General features: G+C 35.9%; 3 protein-coding genes across 3 annotated transcripts; all 3 read left to right on the plus strand.

Annotated features, from left to right (window-relative positions):
- Positions 1-1,088: 1,088 nt before the first annotated feature.
- LOC113059280 (ubiquilin-4-like) lies at positions 1,089-11,399 on the plus strand. Its single transcript, XM_026227660.1, has 11 exons — positions 1,089-1,235; positions 1,775-1,926; positions 2,035-2,192; positions 6,024-6,286; positions 6,482-6,640; positions 7,129-7,357; positions 8,400-8,539; positions 8,623-8,706; positions 8,788-8,903; positions 9,186-9,411; positions 10,139-11,399. Exons 1-11 carry the CDS (start codon positions 1,089-1,091, stop codon positions 10,289-10,291), a joined length of 1,827 nt encoding a protein of 608 aa, XP_026083445.1. The 3' UTR covers positions 10,292-11,399.
- A 1,253-nt stretch (positions 11,400-12,652) lies between these two features.
- LOC113059281 (ragulator complex protein LAMTOR2-like) lies at positions 12,653-14,329 on the plus strand. The gene is made up of 4 exons (XM_026227661.1): positions 12,653-12,840; positions 13,378-13,540; positions 13,809-13,898; positions 14,001-14,329. Exons 1-4 carry the CDS (start codon positions 12,773-12,775, stop codon positions 14,055-14,057), a joined length of 378 nt encoding a protein of 125 aa, XP_026083446.1. The 5' UTR covers positions 12,653-12,772; the 3' UTR covers positions 14,058-14,329.
- A 1,082-nt stretch (positions 14,330-15,411) lies between these two features.
- On the plus strand, positions 15,412-20,729 carry LOC113059282 (ras-related protein Rab-25-like). The gene is made up of 5 exons (XM_026227662.1): positions 15,412-15,697; positions 17,925-18,120; positions 18,419-18,612; positions 19,427-19,507; positions 19,668-20,729. The coding sequence occupies exons 1-5, from the start codon at positions 15,661-15,663 to the stop codon at positions 19,793-19,795; spliced, it is 636 nt and encodes a 211-aa protein (XP_026083447.1). The 5' UTR covers positions 15,412-15,660; the 3' UTR covers positions 19,796-20,729.
- Positions 20,730-21,168: the final 439 nt, after the last annotated feature.

Here is a 21,168-nt window from a genome sequence, read left to right on the forward strand (position 1 = left end):
TTGAAACTTGTGTTTATTTTTTTAAAAGGCTTACAAAATACGCACAGACGTTTTTCTTGATGGTTTATACTGTTTGTTACACATAATGACACACTCTTGCAGTTTAAATCTAGATTAGGGAGACATCTCTTTAACCTGGCTTACACATAACACACTAATGTGATTCTAATATCCAAATCGGTTAAATGATTTTAGGCTGCATTAATTAGGTAAACCGGAACCTGGAACACTTCCCATAACACCTAATGTACTTGCTACATTATTAGAAGAATGACATCTACGCTAATATTACTCTGTTTCTCTCTTATTCCGAGGTCACCGTGGCCACCAGATCCAGTCTGTGTCCAGATCAGAGGGTCACTGCAGTCACCCGGATCCAGTACGTATCCAAACCAGATGGTGGATCAACACCTAGCGTGGACCTCTACAGCCCTGAAAGACAGCGGAGACCAGGACAACTAGAGCCCCAGATACATGTCCCCTGTGAAGACCTTGTCTCAGAGGACCACCAGGACAAGACCACATGAAACAGATGATTCTTCTGCACAATCTGACTTTGCTGCAGCCTGGAATTGAACTGCTGGATTTGTCTTGGCAGAGGAGAACTGCCCCACCACTGAGCCTGGTTTCTCCCAAGGTTCTTTTTTTTTTCCATTCTGTCACCGCTGGAGTTTTGGTTCCTTGCCACTGTCACCTCTGGCTTGTTCAGTTGGGGCCACTTAATTTACAGCGATATTGTTGACTTGATTGCAAATGATTGCACAGATACTATTTAAACTTAACTGAGATGATGACATCACTGAATTCAATGATGAACTGCCTTGAACTGTCATTTTGCATTATGGATGCACTGTTTTCCTAATTAATGTTGTTCAGTTGCTTTGACGCAATCCTTTTTGTTTAAAGCGCTATGTAAATAAAAGTGACTTGACATAATGTGCCAATAACCGCGTACTTGGAGTCAGCTGTGTGGTGACGTCGATGACACTCCGCGCCACCAGAAGGCGCTGTGGAACAATCGGCGTTTGCAGCACTTTTCCCCGCTGCTTGTTGGTGCGATGATGTAATGAAGTAAAAGAAGAGTAAAGATGGCGGAGAATAGCGGCACGGACCCTGCCGTGGAGACTAACACTGAGGAGAATGCCGCCGCTAGCGTGACTATCATTAAAGTCACCGTCAAAACACCGAAGGATAAAGAAGAAATAGCCATCGCTGAGGACTCATCTGTCGCACAGGTGATTGTTTGGCGGCTTCTTGTTGTTTGTATCACCCGGGCGTTCGTTACACCAGCGGCTAACAGCTTTAGCCGAGGAGCTAACGGCTGACGACGAACAGTCCAAAGCCGAAAATCGTCTCAGGGGATATTTAGAATGACTTCCACTTTTGCTAATACCCAAATTAGGTTAGTTTGAGCATCTTGTTAATCGTTTCTGGTCTTTCAAAACACCTGCAAAGTAAGGCTTTCTAACTAGCCGTTGTCGTTAAAGAAACGGCCTGCTCAGGCAGAAGGTTCTAGTGTGTCATCTTTGCTCGCGCGCGATCTTTCTGTTTTGCTTTATATTGTTGACTTCAAGAATATATGGATAAATTAAGTAACGAGTTAGATAACATTTTCTGTAAAGGTGGTGCAAGCAGTGTTTTTGTCAGTTCATTTGATCAGTCGCTGGTTAATGTTTACGAGATCAGTTCTAAGAAAAGAGACCGTGATGTTGCCTAAAAGTGAGGTTGATTTCACGTATAACATCATAAGCGCGTGTTTTTGTCCTCACGACAGTTTAAAGAGGAAATCTCCAAAAGATTTAAGGCAAAGCAGGACCAGTTGGTTCTGATTTTCGCCGGTAAGATCCTGAAGGATGGAGACACGCTCGGCCAGCATGGCATTAAAGACGGACTCACGGTGCACCTGGTCATCAAAACCGCACAAAAGTAAGATGACCTGCTTTTAGGGTCAAAACACTCATGGGATTTTCATATGCAAAGCCACAATGTGTTGTAGGCTGATGCCTGGGCATTTGAAATGTTTTGTCCTTGTAGGAGTTCAACTGGTAGTTCGCAGACCTCAGCCTCTTCTGGCCCTGGACCATCTCAGGGCAACACGCCTGGAACCGCTGACCCCAGCCCGGCCGGCAACCTGGGCACTCCACGGGACACTGGGCCATCCCCAACCCCGACACAGCCACCAAATATACTGGGTGAGGAATATCTTTGTTTGCTTATATTAGATGTCAGTAGGGTTGGTTATTGCTTGGGTTATTTACGATACCGGTGTCATTTTGATACTTTTAAAACAGTACTGGTCCCTAAACAGTACAAGAACCGATACTTATCAAAAAATAAAACAGATCCACGAAAAACTATGGATAACATTAAAGAACATTACAAAATATTTAAAATAAATCCATAGTTTTCATACACTCCTTGGATGCTATCATTTTCCAAGCTTCCCATACTCTAAGCCAAATAAATGTATATCATGATCTGGGTCATTGTTTAATACAAAAGCACACATAATATTTCTACTGTATCTCTGTCAATCACTCTGATATTTAGTTAAAATGAGTGCTGACTGTCACTGTCTTTAATCAGTTCTGTTTATGACTGTATGGTCATTCTTTATAAAGTAGCAACTATGTTGTCTTAAGCACATTAGTATTTTCACCCCAAAAAAGGGTTCTAAGCCAGTTATTTATATATTTTACTGTAATATGTCAATAGGAAATATTAGTTGACATTTCCAAACATTCATTTTGCCATTCATTTTAATAATAATTAGTGAGATTTTTGAATGGACAAGCAGATCTCTGTGTGGAGCACCGGCTGTTGTCAGACTGCTTGTGCATTCAGAAATCTCACTAAATTATTTTTATAATGAATGGCAAAATGAATGTTTGGAAATGTAAACTGATATTTCCTACTGACATACTACAGCAAGAGATATAAATAACTGGCAGAACGACATTCTTTGTGGTCAAAATACTAACGCGTGTAAAACTTTTGCACAATAGTGTGTGTATTAAGTACGTATAATTAAATTAGTGTAATTAAAGTATGCGTTCATATGTGTTAAGGACTTGATTGTCGCTGGAGGAAACAGCTGTGATGTGATGAGCGGTGAACGGAGAGAAAACTTTACAGTAGACGAGAAACCGATTGCTCCCTCGTTACCTTTTAAACTGTTTTTATGACAAAGTATTCACAGAACTTCACAGATACAGATATTCTTACTAGTGTTGTCACGGTACCAACATTAGAGATGTTCCGATACCCTTTTTCTCTTCCCGATACCGATTCCGATACCTGGGCTCAGGGTATCGGCCGATACCGAGTACTGATCCGATACCTGGGTGTGTATCTGTATATACAGCTGTATATACTACTAGCCCTGTGTAAATTGCTAGAATTCTTTTTATGGTGTGCTTCAGACAGATCCCTCAATAAAACATGAACAAATACATGGTGAACTACTGTATTTATTACAGTATTTTTATTATCTAACATGAATTTGACAGTATTATTTATTTTCATATGCAAAAAAGAACTTGCATATGCATATGCAGCCAAAAATATAACACCGCAAACTAAAAAAGGTATTTAAGTTTTACAATATAACTGTATAAAAAAACTGCAACAAATAAGTCTAGGAATATAAAAAAAAGATCTATTAATCAGATAATCTCTTTACAACAAAACAAGTAAAAAACAAGCAACCATCTAGGCATAATTATTATTATTATAGAGACGTATTATTATTACTGTAGGCTACAACAGTAGCTTTATATATTGTCAATTTACTCATGTAAACCAAACATTTATTTTAATGGGCTGCCATGAAGATCTTTGTGTGTCTGTGTTTATGATATGACAGTATTCTCAAATGAAACGGTAAATTCTCATGAAGTGACGGTTTATGCGTTCGTGTCCTCATGACACACAGCAGAGACTACAAAACAGCGAGCTCTCGCGCATCTGTGCCAGTCACCCACAGAGATGTAGATTTTGCGGGAGTAATATTTAAATAGTATTTTGCAGTTTAATATTCACAGACACTAGTATATATTCGGCTACTGTCTGGAGCCCTGCGCTTTGACTTACACGGAAGCGACTGAACGCAGCTGCCGGTACTGAATATACTCGAGAGTCTGTAACTACCGGTACTACAGAGACATACTGCTAACCACTGATCTATAATATAGTAGCGGCTTCACTGTCTTTTGGCAGTTTAGAATGTGATGAGTGATCCAGTCATATATAGATAAGGGCTGCTAACGCGTTTTCATTTCTTCTTCGCTGCTCTAAACAGGGGTTGCTTGTGGCAACACAGCACAACTTCCTGTGTTTTCAATGCATTTTGAGCAGCGAAGAAGAACCGTGCAGCGGTTAGGCAAAGCTTGCGGTCATAACTAGGTCTTTTTTAAGAAAATGGTATCGGATCGGTATATGGGTTCATGTACTCGCCGATGCCGATGCCAGAATTTGTTGTGGTATCGGAGATATTTCCGATACTAGTATCGGAATCGGAACAACTCTAACCAACATTTCAGTATTCAGTACCGATACCGGTGAAAATCCATGGTTCTCTGTACCAATTTCGGTACCAAAGCAAAACACAAAAATATCCTAATAAAAAAAACACTTTATCACTAAAAATAAAAACAATGCCAATTTTTTCAACAGTAGTAGCAGTATCACATACATTCTACTAAATAATAGTAATATTTCTAGCACAATGCCTTAATGTAAAAAATTTACTTTTATTTTGACGGGTTGACGTGAATACCTTTAAATTGACACTGGTTTTACTCAAATGAAACTGTAAAATGCTTGTGAAGTGACTCAGAACAGTTCTGGTGATGTTGTTTATGTATTTATGTCCAGTCTATGTAGTAAACAAACCCGCACGTCTCTGTCATTTATATTTCAACCAACTTTTGAAGCTTAATATTTACAGATACTGATCTATATGGAGTTTCAATTTGATTAATTTATGGTTAATTTTGACTAACTTTGACCAATTCTGTGACTCTCCATATTAAAATTTAAGTTTCATTTTCATGACTGCATTTTGAGATTTCGTCCATGTTTTCTGCCTTGGTAGAAATCATAGCACTCTGTGTCAAGAACTGGGTTGACCGGGTCCTCAGTACCAACGGTACTTAAAGAAACCTGATACCGTGACATTTTCATTTTTTTTAGTACCAACTTGGTACCGAAATACAGGGTTTTTGACAACACTAATTCTAACAATCTATCGATAAACACACACCTGTCCTCTGTTTGTGTTTGAGCCCATTCGTGCTGCTCCACTGTGGTATGCAGATTGAAGAGCGAGCTGAAAGATGGGAGGACACAGGTCTGCCGTCATTTTCATTGAAATTTAAGGGGACTGACTCTGAGGCGATCGTGAATTTGGGTACAGTTTATGGCTTATGCTATAGTCCCGTTAAAAAGAGTAGCGACGACCCTGCTTCTTGTGTACATTTCAGAGAACCAGGACAAATATTTCAATTGATCGCTCAGGCAATTTAAGAGGCACCGAAATCTGCGTTCTGATTTGGTTCTGTGCATACCGGTTCCATAGGTACGGGTTTCGGTACCCAACCCTAGATGTCAGCCCTTTGTCTCTTTTAAATGTAATTAAATTATTTAATCTTAAACCTAAAATATATTAAATGATGCCTTGTAATTACTGATACTAAAACTAACATATTTAAGATCAAATAAATATATATAAAAAATAATAATAAAAATGCAAGGAAAACATTGACAGAATGTACATATTTCCTAACCTATTCAAACTTTGACTCATTGTCTTTTATCAATGTAATTTTACAGTGGTATTTTGTTGCAATTTTGTATTCAAGTATACTATTTTATTTTTCTAAATTAGTTTATTTTCTAGTAATAATTGTTTGAATTCAAACATTGTGAATCCTAATGTAGTATTTTTGTTCTTTGTAAGACAGTTCTGTCATTTTTTTTTTTTTAGCTTTGGTTTTATGCTGGTTCTCCTTGTGTGTTTTCAGCTGGGTTTGGTGACCTCTCAGGCCTGTCTAACCTTGGGATGGGATCTGCCAACTTCATGGAGCTTCAGCAGCAGATGCAGCGACAGCTCATGTCCAACCCTGAGATGCTGTCTCAGATCATGGAGAACCCGCTTGTGCAGAGCATGATGTCCAACCCTGACCTGATGAGGCAGATGATAGTGGCAAATCCACAGATGCAGCAACTAATGGAGCGCAACCCAGAGATTTCACACATGCTTAACAACCCCGAGCTCATGAGACAGGTATGTTCTTGGACTTGTACTACAGAATGGAAATTTACAAGATAGTTGATTTGCTTGCAATAATAAAATGCTTAAGTTAGTGTGCAGTTATATTTGTCGTCTTTATTCCAACTTGCACCAATAAAAGGTGTGCAATTGCTTCATTGCTGAAGGAACTGATTTGTTTTTAGTAACATTCTTTTTTTGTTTCTTAAGACAATGGAGTTGGCACGAAACCCAGCCATGATGCAAGAGATGATGCGTAACCAGGACCGCGCGCTTAGCAACCTCGAGAGTATTCCCGGGGGTTACAATGCTCTTCGGAGGATGTACACAGACATTCAAGAGCCCATGTTTAGTGCTGCACGTGAACAGGTCAGACACACTTATTGATTTGAAAAAAATATTTATTTTAATTAGAAAATAATGTAATTTTCAAGTAAAATATTACCGGATTGATCAAATTTGAAGTCAAGTCTCAACACTCATTTGAAATGGCTAACAGTAAGTGTTAGGCAGGGTTAACACCGCAAGCATTAGCTGAAGTGATGGTTTCGGCACAGAGTCTATTTCTGCTGCGCCGCTCACGCTCAATTAAAGTGACAGAGCACTTTTGATGGACAAAATAAATTTGACTTCATACAAAATGTGCTAAAAATGCACCCAATTTAACAAGAATTGGAATATGTTACAAAAAAAAAATGAAAATTCAAAAATATATATAGAATATTTACCCATTTAAAGCTTCCAGTGTGAATACTCTTGTGAGTGTGACAACGTAGTTACTCTGACATGAAGCTGACACGAAGCTCAAGCTTGCATTGTGAAACAGGCATTATATTGCATCATCTTATTTTGAACAGTTTGGAAATAACCCCTTCTCGGCATTGGGTGGAAATACTGATAACTCTGGAGTACAGCCCTCCAGGACAGAAAACCGAGAGCCCCTGCCAAATCCCTGGGGTCCCCCTGACGCTACTGCCGCCCCCACCACCACATCTGGGACCGCTACCACCACCAGCTCCACCACAAGCTCAACCACACCCAGTGTGTCCAACCCTCTGGGCATCAGCTCCTCTAGCCTTGGAAACGGTAATAGCCTTTAATGTAAACGTTTGGCTTTAATTTTAAAACCAGGTCTATGATATGTGCGTGTAATAATAAATGAATGAATGAATACATTTACGTTGAACCATTGGAATATGCGTTGGCTTTTAAGTGGCACTGCACAGACCAATCGGTGTATGACATCAAAGTACCGCGAGAGCGGTTCAAAAGCACAAGGAGTCGTCTGATCTCTAACACTTTTGCGGTTCTTTGATGTCACACACCGATTGGTCTGATGGTGATGATGCGTTTCAAGTCGAACAAGCCTAATGATTCAGTGAACCATTCATAAAAAACCATTTACTTCACTCCTGAATGAATCAGCCATTTGAACGAATCAAACCAATGAATAAATGACTCGATGAGTTAATCATTAAGGCATTTACCACCACCTACTTGCAGTTTTATTTTATTATTGAGTATCATTTCATTAAATTAATAATTTCATATTTTCATAGTAATAATAGTAAAATTAAGAAAATTAAGTATTAGTTATAGTTCACTCAACCAAAAATGACAATTCTGTCATCATTTACTCACAAGGTCCAAAAGAGTAGGATATTATGTAATAAACTTTATCAAACAAAATATTTCTTGCGGAACCTACTTTTCGTAATCTTTGTTTGATGCTTTACACAACAATGACTTTACATTATCGTTTGTGAGTAATTTCTCCAAATTTGATGTGCGATTAATTAATCACCACATCATAGTCACCACACCATGTAATTAGATGTTAAAAATAAAAAATAAACACACACACACACACACACACACACACACACACACACACACACACACACACACACACACACACACACACACATATATATATATATATATATATATATATATATATATATATATATAGTGTGTATGTATGTATGTTTTTTTTTTTTTGCAGATAATGTAAGAGCACAGATTATTAAATTTGTTAATGTAAAAAAAAAAAAATCTGCATTAAAGGCTTTACATCATTTATTTATTTTACTTTATTTTATTTTCATTTTTTGTGGTTTGTTTTTAGGTATGTTCAACAGTCCTGGCATGCAGAGCCTAATGCAACAGATCTCTGAGAACCCTCAGCTAATGCAGAACATGCTCTCTGCTCCTTATATGCGCACCATGATGCAGTCACTGGCCCAGAATCCTGATATTGCCTCACAGGTTGCAAGACCATCATTCCCAAAAGTTCAAGTTACTGTGATGATCTGTTATTAATATGTTCTAAAATCTAAACATTCTTTCAGGTATTTATGAACAACCCTCTCTTTGCCGGAAATCCACAGCTACAGGATCAAATGAGACAGCAGTTACCTGTATTTCTACAGCAGGTGTGTCCAGTTAGCGTTGTTGTAGATTGTCTATGGGGTATAGGTTTTATTTACTGACTTGTTTTTCTGACACACTTGCAGATGCAGAACCCAGAAGCCCTTTCTGTAATGACAAATCCTCGAGCCATGCGAGCCCTAATGCAGATCCAGGAGGGACTGCAAACCCTTCAAACCGAAGCCCCTGGTCTCATGCCCAGGTGCAATTCCATTTGTCAACCACTATAGAAACATGCAGGGCAAATGGATAGGATTATTTTTTTGTTAAAAAAAGTCTCTTATGCTCACCAAGGCTCCATGTATTTGATCAATAATAATACATTAAATGGTTATATTATTATAAATATTTAAAATATAATTTATTAATGTGATGCAAAGCTGAATTTTCAGTAATGTAATTTAGTTGACAGATCCCATAATCTAAATAAGCAGACTGGCACAATCTACACTTTCCTTATTAAATGTGTCTGGTCTCTTCCTAGTCTGAATCCTGGTGGGATGGCTGCTGGTATCCCTGGTGCCCCGGCTGCTGGTATCCCTGGTGCCCCACTGCCCACAGGGGTGAATGTGACTCCTGAGAACCCTCCACCCTCAGGCCAGGGCCCCTCCCCAGCCCCGGCCCCGGCCCCCACCCCCACTGGAACAAACACTGCCCAGCAGCAGCTCATGCAACAGATGCTACAGATGTTTGCCGGAGGGAATGCATTGGTACTTAAGTTTTTTTTGTTGTTGTTTATTATAACATTATTAGTGTTACTCGTTAATTACCTATATTCTGGTGATTGGCCGAAAATCAAAACTGTCCCGGCAGTCTCATAATTAAAAAAATATATTCTTAAATTCTCATAATAGCATAAACTGTCTTGTTTTGTGCCATTCTTTTGGCAAAGAATCTGTCAAGTGAACTGAAATGGAATGCACAATATGTCCTAGTACCCTTACGAAATTGCAAAAGGCTGTGATTTAATAGTCTGTTGTGCAAGGCGCTCACGGTCAGCGTGTGATCCACATTTTCTCATTATAAATCCCTATTTCACCAGATTTGCAATGAGACTCATTTGTGAAGCTGTTTTCACTGAAACAGCAGGTTTTCCGCCAAGATAACAGCTTAAGGGTTTCGCTATTGCAAGTGTAGAAATTAAGACAAAACTGTTGAAATTGTCCCTGTTGTAAAGTAAAATATGCTCATTACAAAATATTTTTCACTTCTACTTATTTGAGACACTATCACAACTAAAAAGATGTTTGGAGTCCAGGTACAAGTCAGTGCAGAGACTTTTTACTCCGGTCAGGTTAGACACTGAAATTGGGCTTTAGCAGACTTTTAAAATGTGCAAAATTTTCTTCTGGAAGGTCTATCACCAAATCTTGTGGGAAACACAGAGTATGTTGTGTAAATTTGATTGTGCTCACTTCTTTTCACCTTGCTTTGCAGACTCAGACTCCGGAAGTGCGTTTCCAGCAACAGCTGGAGCAGCTGAGTGCCATGGGCTTCATCAACAGGGAAGCCAACCTTCAGGCCCTCATCGCCACCGGGGGCGACATCAACGCTGCCATTGAAAGACTGCTCGGCTCCCAGCCTTCCTAATTCCATCAACTGAGAGCTTGCGAAGGGAGACAAGAAGCAAACATAGTCCTCATCACATAAGATCTGACAAGCCCTATATAGACAGAATTCCAATTACTCTAATCGTATTTTTTTTTTTTTGCCTTTTTTTTATTCTTCAATCAGTCGATCTCTGAATCATCAGCAATGAGGGTTTCAAATGTGTTCCTTTGAACAAAAAAACTAAAACAAACAAACCAGAATCGCTGTGTAATGATGTCACACTAACCCCTCATCACTAGTAAGATGGGACAAAGCTTACAATTGCTGAACCAAGATTAAATTACCATTACTTACAATTAGAACACACTCACCTGAGGCACTACTCAGTGGTTGGGGAATAAAATCCATATGCTTGATTACTGAGGCCCAGAGGTATTCTTGTCTTCTGTGAAAATGCTTGGTTTCCTTAATTTCTCCCTGTTTCTCCTAATTCATGCCTGATCAAACCAGTATTTATTGCAGAAACATAGAGCTTACCCTTTACTCCCTTTCCGCCCTCCTGAGTTGACGTTGATTTGAGCGTTCCTTGACATTTTGATGTGTTAATCGAAATCTAATAGACATGAACTTGTTGGAGCACTATAACACCTTGACTCTGATCGCTTACACTTCAGCTATTTTAGAAAGGAATGAGTTTTGGAGATGAGATTTGGAAAAGATATTCAGTCATCTCTTTTGTCGTTTGCCTTTGTGAGGAATGTACATGAATTGACCGTAAAGGCTTGTCATATGGGTAAGGTTGTAACAAAGCATCAATAAAATATTTCTCAGCTTAACAAGCAGTGGCGAATGTAGGCACCATTTGTTTCAACCATATCTTTATGCTTTGACATAGAACTATTCTAGTGCCTGAAACACACTTGTATTGTATACTGGATAAATCAAGTTCATCTGGCAACAAAAAAAAAAAAACAGCAGTTATAGCATGATAGCTAGCTTCTCTCAGTGCTACCCTTCTATTGGAAATCAATTTTTGTGTGCTTTATTGTGAATTTAAAATGTTAAACTAATTTTCTTTTTTTTATTTTTTGCACTGCATGTCCATAATCCACTCTTTATTCAACCTGAATTACATTACAGAAACCTATATTCATTGGTTTGTAGTTCCTTTTCTTACCTCTGATGTTTGTCTTAAATCCAATGTTTTTTTTTTTACTTTGCAGTGTTGGGGCTACATGAGGCCATGCAATTTAATTTTTTTTAAACATTTATGAAGTATTGCACGATCATATTCTCCTCTTACAATCACAACATTTCTGATTATTGTCTAATTAATGTGGAGGTCACACACACACACAAGTCATTTGTTCTTGCTGATACATTACATAACCAATTAATTCCATGATCACAAAGCTTTACACATTATGATTGCTTTAAACGGATACAATAATATAATTTCTTGCTAACGTACTTAAGCACATGATATGAAAATTGAAAACCATAATTTTTACAATTGTGATTTCCAGGATGGGAAACATGGTGAATCCTGTAGTGACTGTTGAGTTCATTAGGCTCAGCTGTAAAATGCTTTTTTGTGGGTGCAATTTACTGTAAAAAAATGTGGGGGTCAAAGATTAAAAAGTCAAGGTTCCAAAGGGTGAAGCCAGATGTTGAAGAACTATTTTTGGTTCCTCAAAGACCCTTTCAGTGAGAAAAGAATATTTCAATAAATAAAAGAATCTTAAAAAAAAAAAAACTTAAATGCATTGGAAAGGTTCTATGGATGTTAAAGGTTCTTCATGTGACCATTGAACCCAATAAAGGATATTTATATTTAAATATGCATATTTACAGTATATTGTAAACAGGTTGTGACTTCTGAGGGTGAACCGGTTTCAGATTTTAGTTCAGATATTGTGATACAGTGATAATTCCCTAACAAAGGGCTTTCTTAACTTAAGAGGTTGTTGCACTCATCTCCCAAAGGAAAGCCAAAACAAAAAGGTTGTGAAATCCCTAAAGTATTTTAGTTCTTACATACAGTTTGTAGACATTTGAACTTGGTAAAAAAAAAAATCCAGTTAAAGCATACTAAGAAGACTATCGACACGATACCGCTGGAGCACTGCCATTATTTACGATATTCAATAACGCGCATATATATATATATATATATATATATATATATATATATATATATATATATATATATATATATATATATATTGCAATTTATAATTAAAATGACAACCTTTTAATTTCTTAACCCAGCAAAAAACAACTTTTTATTTTATTTTATTAATGACCCGAAAAACAAATATATAAATCATCCATGGTACGTTAAGTTGTAATGTAGTCCACGTTTTTGTAGTTCACAAGCACTGTCGTGACACTACATTTCCCATGTACCATCAGCGCGGAAGTCAGCTGATGTTCTTGTTGGGCTGCTGGAAGTTCTTGCTATAATTTTTTGCTAACATTGAAACGTGTATTAATATTATTGGCGTTTTCCTTTAAATTATGTTGCGTCCTAAAGCATTAACACAAGTACTGAGTCAAGCAAACACCAGTGGCGTACAAAGCACGCTGTAAGTATATGAAATCCAGTCTTTGTTCGTATCCGTAGCTTTAGCTAGCAGATAAATTGGTAAACAATATTGTACGTTTATGTTAATAAAATGTTCTCTTAAATTAAAATTAGGTGATTTTGTTCAGTAATGTCGTCTTGCATATGTCGTCGTTAAATCATTATGATTATCATTATAAATCATTAACAATGTCAAATTCATACATGCGCCTTACTTAAAAATCACGAAATATCTTTGCATAAGATTGCATAACAGATCAAATCTGTAGTTATTTTAAAGAAATACGGCATACAGATCTTTCAAGCAAATCATGACTTAAAATAAGTGTGTTAATTATTAGAAAAAGGGGAGACAACTAACATCCACTTAAAACCACAAAACGCATTTTACTTTTAATGAATTAGTGTTTATTGGGCAAAAATTATTAAATTGGTTCTGAGGAATGATGTTTGCAGATGCCATTAGATATTGGTTTTAGTTTTTGGGCCACTTACCAGGTCAAAGGGATATATATGAAGTGGTTTTGTTGTATTTTAGGTTGTTGAATAATGAAGGCTCTCTATTGGCGTATTCTGGATATGGAGACACTGATGCAAGAGTCACTGCAGCCATTGCCAGCAACATCTGGGCAGCTTACGACAAAAACGGACACCAGGCCTTTAATGAGGACAAACTGAAATTAATTCTAATGGATTGTATGGTAGGAATAAAATTGGAACAGTTGGGTTATATAGTAAATGATTGTGAATCCTGATCTTTGACATATGCAATAACATTTGCATTATACAAGATATGTAAAAATTCAGCACAGCAGGTGCTATAGAGCAAGGTGTGTCTGGATTTATAAAACATATGTGCTTCTTTTTTTTTAATTACACCATGCCAGAACTAATGCTAACATGATAAACTATAGTATTGTTCTACAATAGTTTTCTGTATAATTTGCTGCATTTTATTTGTCATTACAGGAGGGCAGGGTGGCCATTACACGGGTTGCAAACTTGTTGCTTTGCATGTATGCCAAGGAGACCGTAGGCTTTGGGATGCTTAAAGCAAAGGTGAGATTTTGTGTATATATAATAACACTTATTTACTAAGAAAAAAATTCACATGGTATGTATTTTCATGAGCAATCAAAGTAACTGTGTTTATGTTCACAGGCTGAAGCTTTAGTGCAGTACCTTGAGGAACCACTAACACAAGTGGCAGCGTCGTAGGATGTACTTCTGTGTATTTGTGTACATTGAAACAGAAACTTCTAAAGATCTAGGCCTTTATAATATATTATCTGTGGCTTTATTTATTTGCATACTCTATATGATTGCTATATAAAATCGTGCGGCTATTAGACCCAGAATGATGCTTTGCATAAACATAAGTAATTACATTTGAACTGCATTTTCCCTTTTTATTATCTTTTCTTTATGTCTCAGTATTTTTGCAGTCAGTGTCAACAATATGAAATAAACGTTGAATACTTTTTTTGTTACATGTTGTTATTTTACCTTTAAAACCAGAACGTGATGCTTTTTATTAATTACATCTGGAATAATATTTGTTGAACCAAAAGTATAAAAAAATAAGGAATACTTTAAACGCATTTTCATTCAGTTAAAATTGTGTGTGTCATAATGTTTATAAAGATGAAATATCACTGTCTTAGTTTGGGGTTCCTGCATTTCTTAAAAAGGTCTTAAAGTCACACTTTTATAAATCAAAGCTGTAAAAGGTCTTAAATCAGAGCACAAAATCTTGAATTTATAAACGGCATTAAATGTTGCATAAACTGCAAAAAATATCTTCCTTTTTGTGTTTTTTGTCTTGTTTTGCAGTACAAATATCTAAGCATCCTTAAATCGAGGTACATTTACTTGAGATGCAAAAAGATATGAAGTCTTGTTTTCTGAGAAACTGAACAAAATTAATTGAGGTTCTATTTAAAACAAGAACAAATATGTGTCAATGGGGTATGAAAACATTTTTGAGCCAGATATTTGTTTTAATCACACTAACTTAATTTTCATCAGTTTCTCATAAAACAAGACTTCTTATATTGTCATTTTGCTTCTAAAGTAAATCTATCTTGATTTAAGAAACTTTAAACTTTGTACTAGAAAAGACAACGAAGATGTCGCTTCAGAAGGTAGGTACAGTAAAAGTAATTTCTATATTCTAGTGTTTGTGAGCAAAAGTATTCAAGCCATAAGCTTGAATAATTAATTAAAAAGTAATGGAGATCAATTGGAAGTTGCATCTTCAATACATTTACATTTATAGACTATACTGATGTTTTGTGTTCCATTCAAATTATTCCTTATATTCCATTTTCTTGGTCTTAAAAAGCATAAAATCTTCACAAAACTCTCTAATATTTGTGTTCAAGCAGTAATTAACCGTGAAATCCATTACTGATCTTGGGAGAGACTGCTTTAAAAGAGCGATTGGTTGCTTATGGTGTTTCACTGGCTGAGCAGGTGCACTATTGCACCCAGTTTCAGATGACTGAACCTGCACTCGCCCTACCTGTCTGACCTGACTTGAGCACACCTAAAGTCACGCCCACTTCCCCCAGGTACGGCACATTTGATAGCGGAACTGCCAGGCTAACTAACAGGGCTAGTTCCTTGTACAAACAACTGAACTGTCCACCATTAAAGGTGGAGATTCATTTATATTCCTTACTGCTTTTTTACTATTTCAGCCGCTGTAGCATAGAGAAGGGGATCATATTCTTAGGTTTCCTTGGAATTGGTTGAGATTTTGACTCATGCAGCACTAATATAGATTAGTCAAGGAAGATCTGCTTACAGGATATACACTATGGGGTCTGATGAGGCCTACAACTTTGTTTTCAAAGGTAAGAATTGACACTTCCATCCCTGATGGAGCTTTGGACTCTTTTAGTTTTGTGATCTGCAATCATTAATTTCACTGTTTTGCTGATGTAGAGTATTGTTGGTATTTTCTTAAGTTATTAAAAAATAAATCAGTAATAGAGGAATATATAAAGCAATTGTGATAAGAGAAACAAGGTGCCATTTGCTTTGCATATTTTTATATTAAACAAAAAAGTATTTATTATTATTTGGAAGTACCTTGTGCAATTTAATTCCTTCTTTTGTAAAGGTCCTATAGGGTGGTTGAAATATGATTTCCACGACCACAAGGTTTAATTTACACAAGCTTACTCTGTTAAGTTATTCAGTAAAGGAGGGGAAATAGTTGTTCCCTGTTAAAGCCCTTTGTGAATCAATGATCCGCTAGTGCATTCTTTAAATATTATCAAATCACAGAGACTGTTTAAAATGACCTGCATTTTTTGTTGGTTTCGTTATGGTTAGATTGAAGCAAAAAGAACAAGAAGTTTTAAGTAAACAATTTAAAACATGCAAGATAATGATCATTTGAAGCATTTCTTCCCAAACCTGTCCCGGAGGCCCCCCTGCCCTGCAACTTTTGTATGTCTCACTTATCTAACACACACTCACTTGTTAGTAGAGACTGCAGAACTAAACTGGGTGTGTCTGATTAGGACAGGTCCTCCTGGACAGGTTTGGGAAGCACTGATTTAAAGGGCCGTGTTTATCACCTGTGCTGGTGGATTAATCTGAAATTATATTAAAATAACAAACACTTTAACTAAAGGAATAATGGAAAAGTAAAGGGGGAAAAGAATTAAAATTTGAAAATGAAAATAGTCATGCCATCCAAGATGAATATGAGTTTGTTTCTTTATGGGTACAGATTTGGAGAAAATAGCATTGCATTACTTGCTCATCAATGGATCATCTGCTGTGAATGGGTGCCGTCAGAATGAGAGTTCAAAGGGCTGATAAAAACATCACAGTAATCCACACCACTCCAGTCCATCAGTTAATGTCTTGTGAAATAAAAAGCTGCATGTTTGTAATAAACTCATCAATATAACTCATCATTTTTTTACTTCAAACTGTTGCTTCTGGCTAAAATATAAGTCCATAATATTGCTTCGTCCAGTGAAAAAGTTAATTACTATAAAAAATAATACTAATAATTTGACCCTCTAGCATTAGCTCATTCTCTTTCCTTTAAATCTACATTTTAGTCCTTGTATGTATTATAAAAAATAAAAAAAATAAAAACTTGCTACATGTGCTGTATTACGCTACCAGGGATTTGTCACAGCACTTATATATTGTTGCTCTTTTGTTGGTTTGATTGCTTCTATTGTCTTCGTTGGTAAGTCACTTTGGATAAGTGTCTGCTAAATGATTAAATGTAAAAGAAAAACGCCTTGATGGATTTGTTTCTTATAAACGTGCCACTTTTCACTTCACAAAATGACAAGTGATGGAGTGCAGTGGATTACTTGTGGATTATTGTGATGTTTTTATCAGCTTTTTGGACTTTGGATTCTGACGGCACTCATTCACTGCAGAGCAAAATTTCTCCAAATCTCATGTACATCTTGGAAGCCTGAAAGTGATAAATTTTCAGGAAATGTTTATTTTGGGGTGATATATTCCTTTAAAACTCATAGGCTTCTTAAATATGCTTAAACTTTAAGATTATAGTTTTCTAATGCTTTTTTATGTACTGCTCTCCTGACATAATAATATGATAAATGAACTACAATCCCAGAAATGTCATAATAATCAGACATGGGTGGAGTGTTGATTTGACTTTTGACCTGTTTGAGTCATTCATGTTTGCACCTGAAATAAGTTTCCATAAGGAGTGCTGTACTGGGATTTACTGTTCATCCAGTGTTGGTTTGTTTTCGACAAAAGAATATGAGGATTATCTGCTGCTGTCTCAAATTTTAATGAACAACAAGCCTGGACAATTTCATAATGAGGATGCAGATTTGTGACTGTATAGTACATGTTGCCTCTTAATGTTGCACTAGTTATTGAAGAGTCCAAGACATTAAATGACATCATGAGTTTGTGAATGGCTGAACTTTTAATCCACAACTAATCGTAGATTTTACACAACCGAATGTTGCTTGATACACCAAGCAGTGGTTTTGGTAATTGGTAGCTTAATACTTCAAGCAGTGGAAGTTTTTCCAGACTCATACGCACCTCCTTGTTTTGTTGCAGTGGTTCTTATTGGAGAATCTGGCGTTGGCAAGAGCAACCTGCTGTCACGGTTCACCAAGAATGAGTTTAATCTTGACAGCCGGACAACCATCGGAGTGGAGTTCAGCACAAGAACTGTGCAGCTGAACGATCTCACCATCAAAGCTCAGATCTGGGACACTGCGGGACTGGAGCGGTACCGGGCCATCACTTCTGCGTGAGTTTAACATGGTAGAATAAAGGATGGTGCTAAACAAGTAAACCTGCCCATAGTTCCCCAAAAATGACAATTTTGTCAATTACACTCAGCATCACGTTTTTGTTTTTTCTTCTGTGCAACATAAAACACTTTTTCATAAAAAGGAATGGTGACCATAGTGTCATATCAAATAAAATAATTTTAAAAAATGTGATCTTGTTTATGTCATAATGTTTTATGACAGTGTTCTGTCCAGTCAAAAAAGGAAGTTACTCCAGTCATCTGATCTGATGTGATCTGTTTTCCTGTATTTCAGATATTATCGAGGAGCGGTTGGAGCTTTACTAGTCTATGACATTTCAAAGCACTTGACGTATGAAAGTATCGAGCGCTGGCTGAAGGAGCTCTATGATCACGCAGACCCTCATATTGTAGTGATGCTTGTGGGCAACAAAACGGACCTGGCAGCAGTACGAACTGTTCCAACGGAGGACGCAAAGGACTTCGCAGGTCATTACTGAAGACGGTTTATTATATTATACCAGTTTACACAAAATTCACACCCAAACTCAAAGGTCTTCATGACACAACTTTGAAATTAGGGTTATAACGAAGAAATTATAACAAATATATTTATAATAAGAATTTATTATAATAAAATGTATTAAAACACACAGAAACTCAAAGCTTTCACTATAGCCTGCCAAAATAAAATGTTTCTAACTTGGAGAAATTATGAAATCATATATATTATGTAATAAAATGCTTCATCTATGTTTTAATGAAACAATAATTATTATTTTGTTTATTAAAAATTAAAAGAATTATTACATTTTTGTTAGACTACATTTTAAAAGATTAACTAAATTGTTAGTTTTATAAATTGATTTGATTACCACCATTTATGATAGTAAATTTATGTTTGATATTCCAGTGTTTATATATATATATATATATATATATATATATATATATATATATATATATATATATATATATATATATATATATATATATATTCTAAGTACTCCTGACAGTAAAATAAACCACTATAAACCAGTAATGAAAAAAATCTGTAAATCAATTTTGCACTGCATTGTGTTTTAGAGTTAACGGAAATGTCAATGAATTTACAGTTTACATTTCTAGTCTATTATCCAGTCAAACCAGTCTATTTTTTTTTAGTTCAGTGAAACCCCCACTGTAAGAAAAACAAAATCTGTAGAAAAATGGATAATGTCCTTGCATAAAATCACCAGTTTATTTCATTTCATTAAACTACACAGTGCAAATCATAATTCAAATGACGGGTTCTTTTTTATAGAAAAGAATGATCTTCTGTTCATGGAAACCTCTGCTTTGGAGTCAGTAAACGTTGAGGCAGCGTTCAACACTGTGCTTACAGGTAGCTACTGTTTATTCTGAACACATAAGACCATATTTACATGTACTCAACATGTGTTTCTTGCCCTCTTGGTTTCTCCTCTTCAGTCAGGCTTGAAACAGTGTAAGCACTTTGCTTCATTATTATAATGATGCTGTTATTGTTTGATCTCTTTTTTCAGAAATCCATAAAAAGGTGAGCAGCAAAGAAGTGACCCGAGGCTCTATCAATGCTGTGACATTATCCCAGCCTAAAGGTCCAGCAGAAAATGGACAGGAGGAAAAGAAGACCTGCTGTAAGAACCTGTGAAAGAACATATTGAATAGAGGAGTTCAGCATGAACAGTAGAGTTATCATAAAGAAAGAATGAGTATGATAAAAAAAAACCCCAAAGGAAATCCATTTCATTGACTGACAGCCGTATTTGTATTGTTAAATATTATGTAACAATTAAAAGGCATTTTAATGTTTTTCAGGTTTGACAAGGATTAATGTCAGTTTTAATTAATTTAAATGTTAAATGTTCCCTCTCAGTACGAGATTTTTGTTTGTATTATTTATGAAATGTCATGCCAAACCTTTCTCTCTCTCTCTTTTTTTTAACTTACATTTATTCACTTAACAAAATGTTTTGACCTTAGAGACTTACAAATGAGAAATACAGCAAGCTTTTCATCTTACTCAAGTTATTGAGATCAACAGATGCTGGACAAATAACCTTATCACTTTAATAAGCATAAGATGGAGGAAAGAACTTTTATTTTATTTTATTTACATGTTCATCCAGACTGTTTAGTTTTTAATTTGATTTATTTAACATGCCTAATGAAGATAACTGAAAACACACACACACGGTAAAGAAAAAAAAAGTATTTTTATTATTTAAGACTGATCAGCACTAGTTTAATATTTTGTGCTATTAAAATCTATATGTAAAACATTTATAAGCAAAGTGTTAATTTGTATCTTCACAAATGAATGTTGATGCTGCATGTACTAGGGTAGAGTGGGGGGGGAAACACCTCCCTACTCTTTTTCCCCGAAATAACCACTAGATAAGTCAAGATACATTTTTTTTGTAAATATGTGCTTCTGGACACATTTAACTTCTGTTTCACAAAGAAAAATTTCACAGCTTTCCCCCCGCTCTGCCCTATCAGTTGCTGCTGTTAACACAACACAAATAAAAATAAAGAGAGCATGTCATTTTCCATAAAGAATTAAAGCAGAACTATGTATGAAACATATCTGAATCCTTTGTATTTTTTTTTTTTTTTTTTTGCACAATGAGTTTCAAGTGCAGTTTGCATACAACATCAACAAAAAAGGGAAATAAAACTGATTACACAAAAACGTTTGAAAAGGCACAATGAATATTCATGAATCATCATTAATCAATAAACAGAATAATAATAAAAATGACTTGGAATATTAATTGATTTGACCAGTTTGAATTGGAACTGGCTCTTTGCAATCATAAATGTTGGATTAATTATGATTATTCATATTAATTGTGAAATACACCACTGTGTGTGTGTGTGTGTGTGTTTATATATATATATATATATATATATATATATATATATATATATATATATATCTTTGGAACTTTATAAGAAATCTCTTATGTTCAACAAAGGTGCATTTATTTGTTAAAAAATATTGTAAAAATAGTAATATTA

This window comes from Carassius auratus, chromosome 41 (assembly GCF_003368295.1).
Source record: "Carassius auratus strain Wakin chromosome 41, ASM336829v1, whole genome shotgun sequence".
In the NCBI taxonomy this organism is placed as follows: domain Eukaryota; kingdom Metazoa; phylum Chordata; class Actinopteri; order Cypriniformes; family Cyprinidae; genus Carassius; species Carassius auratus.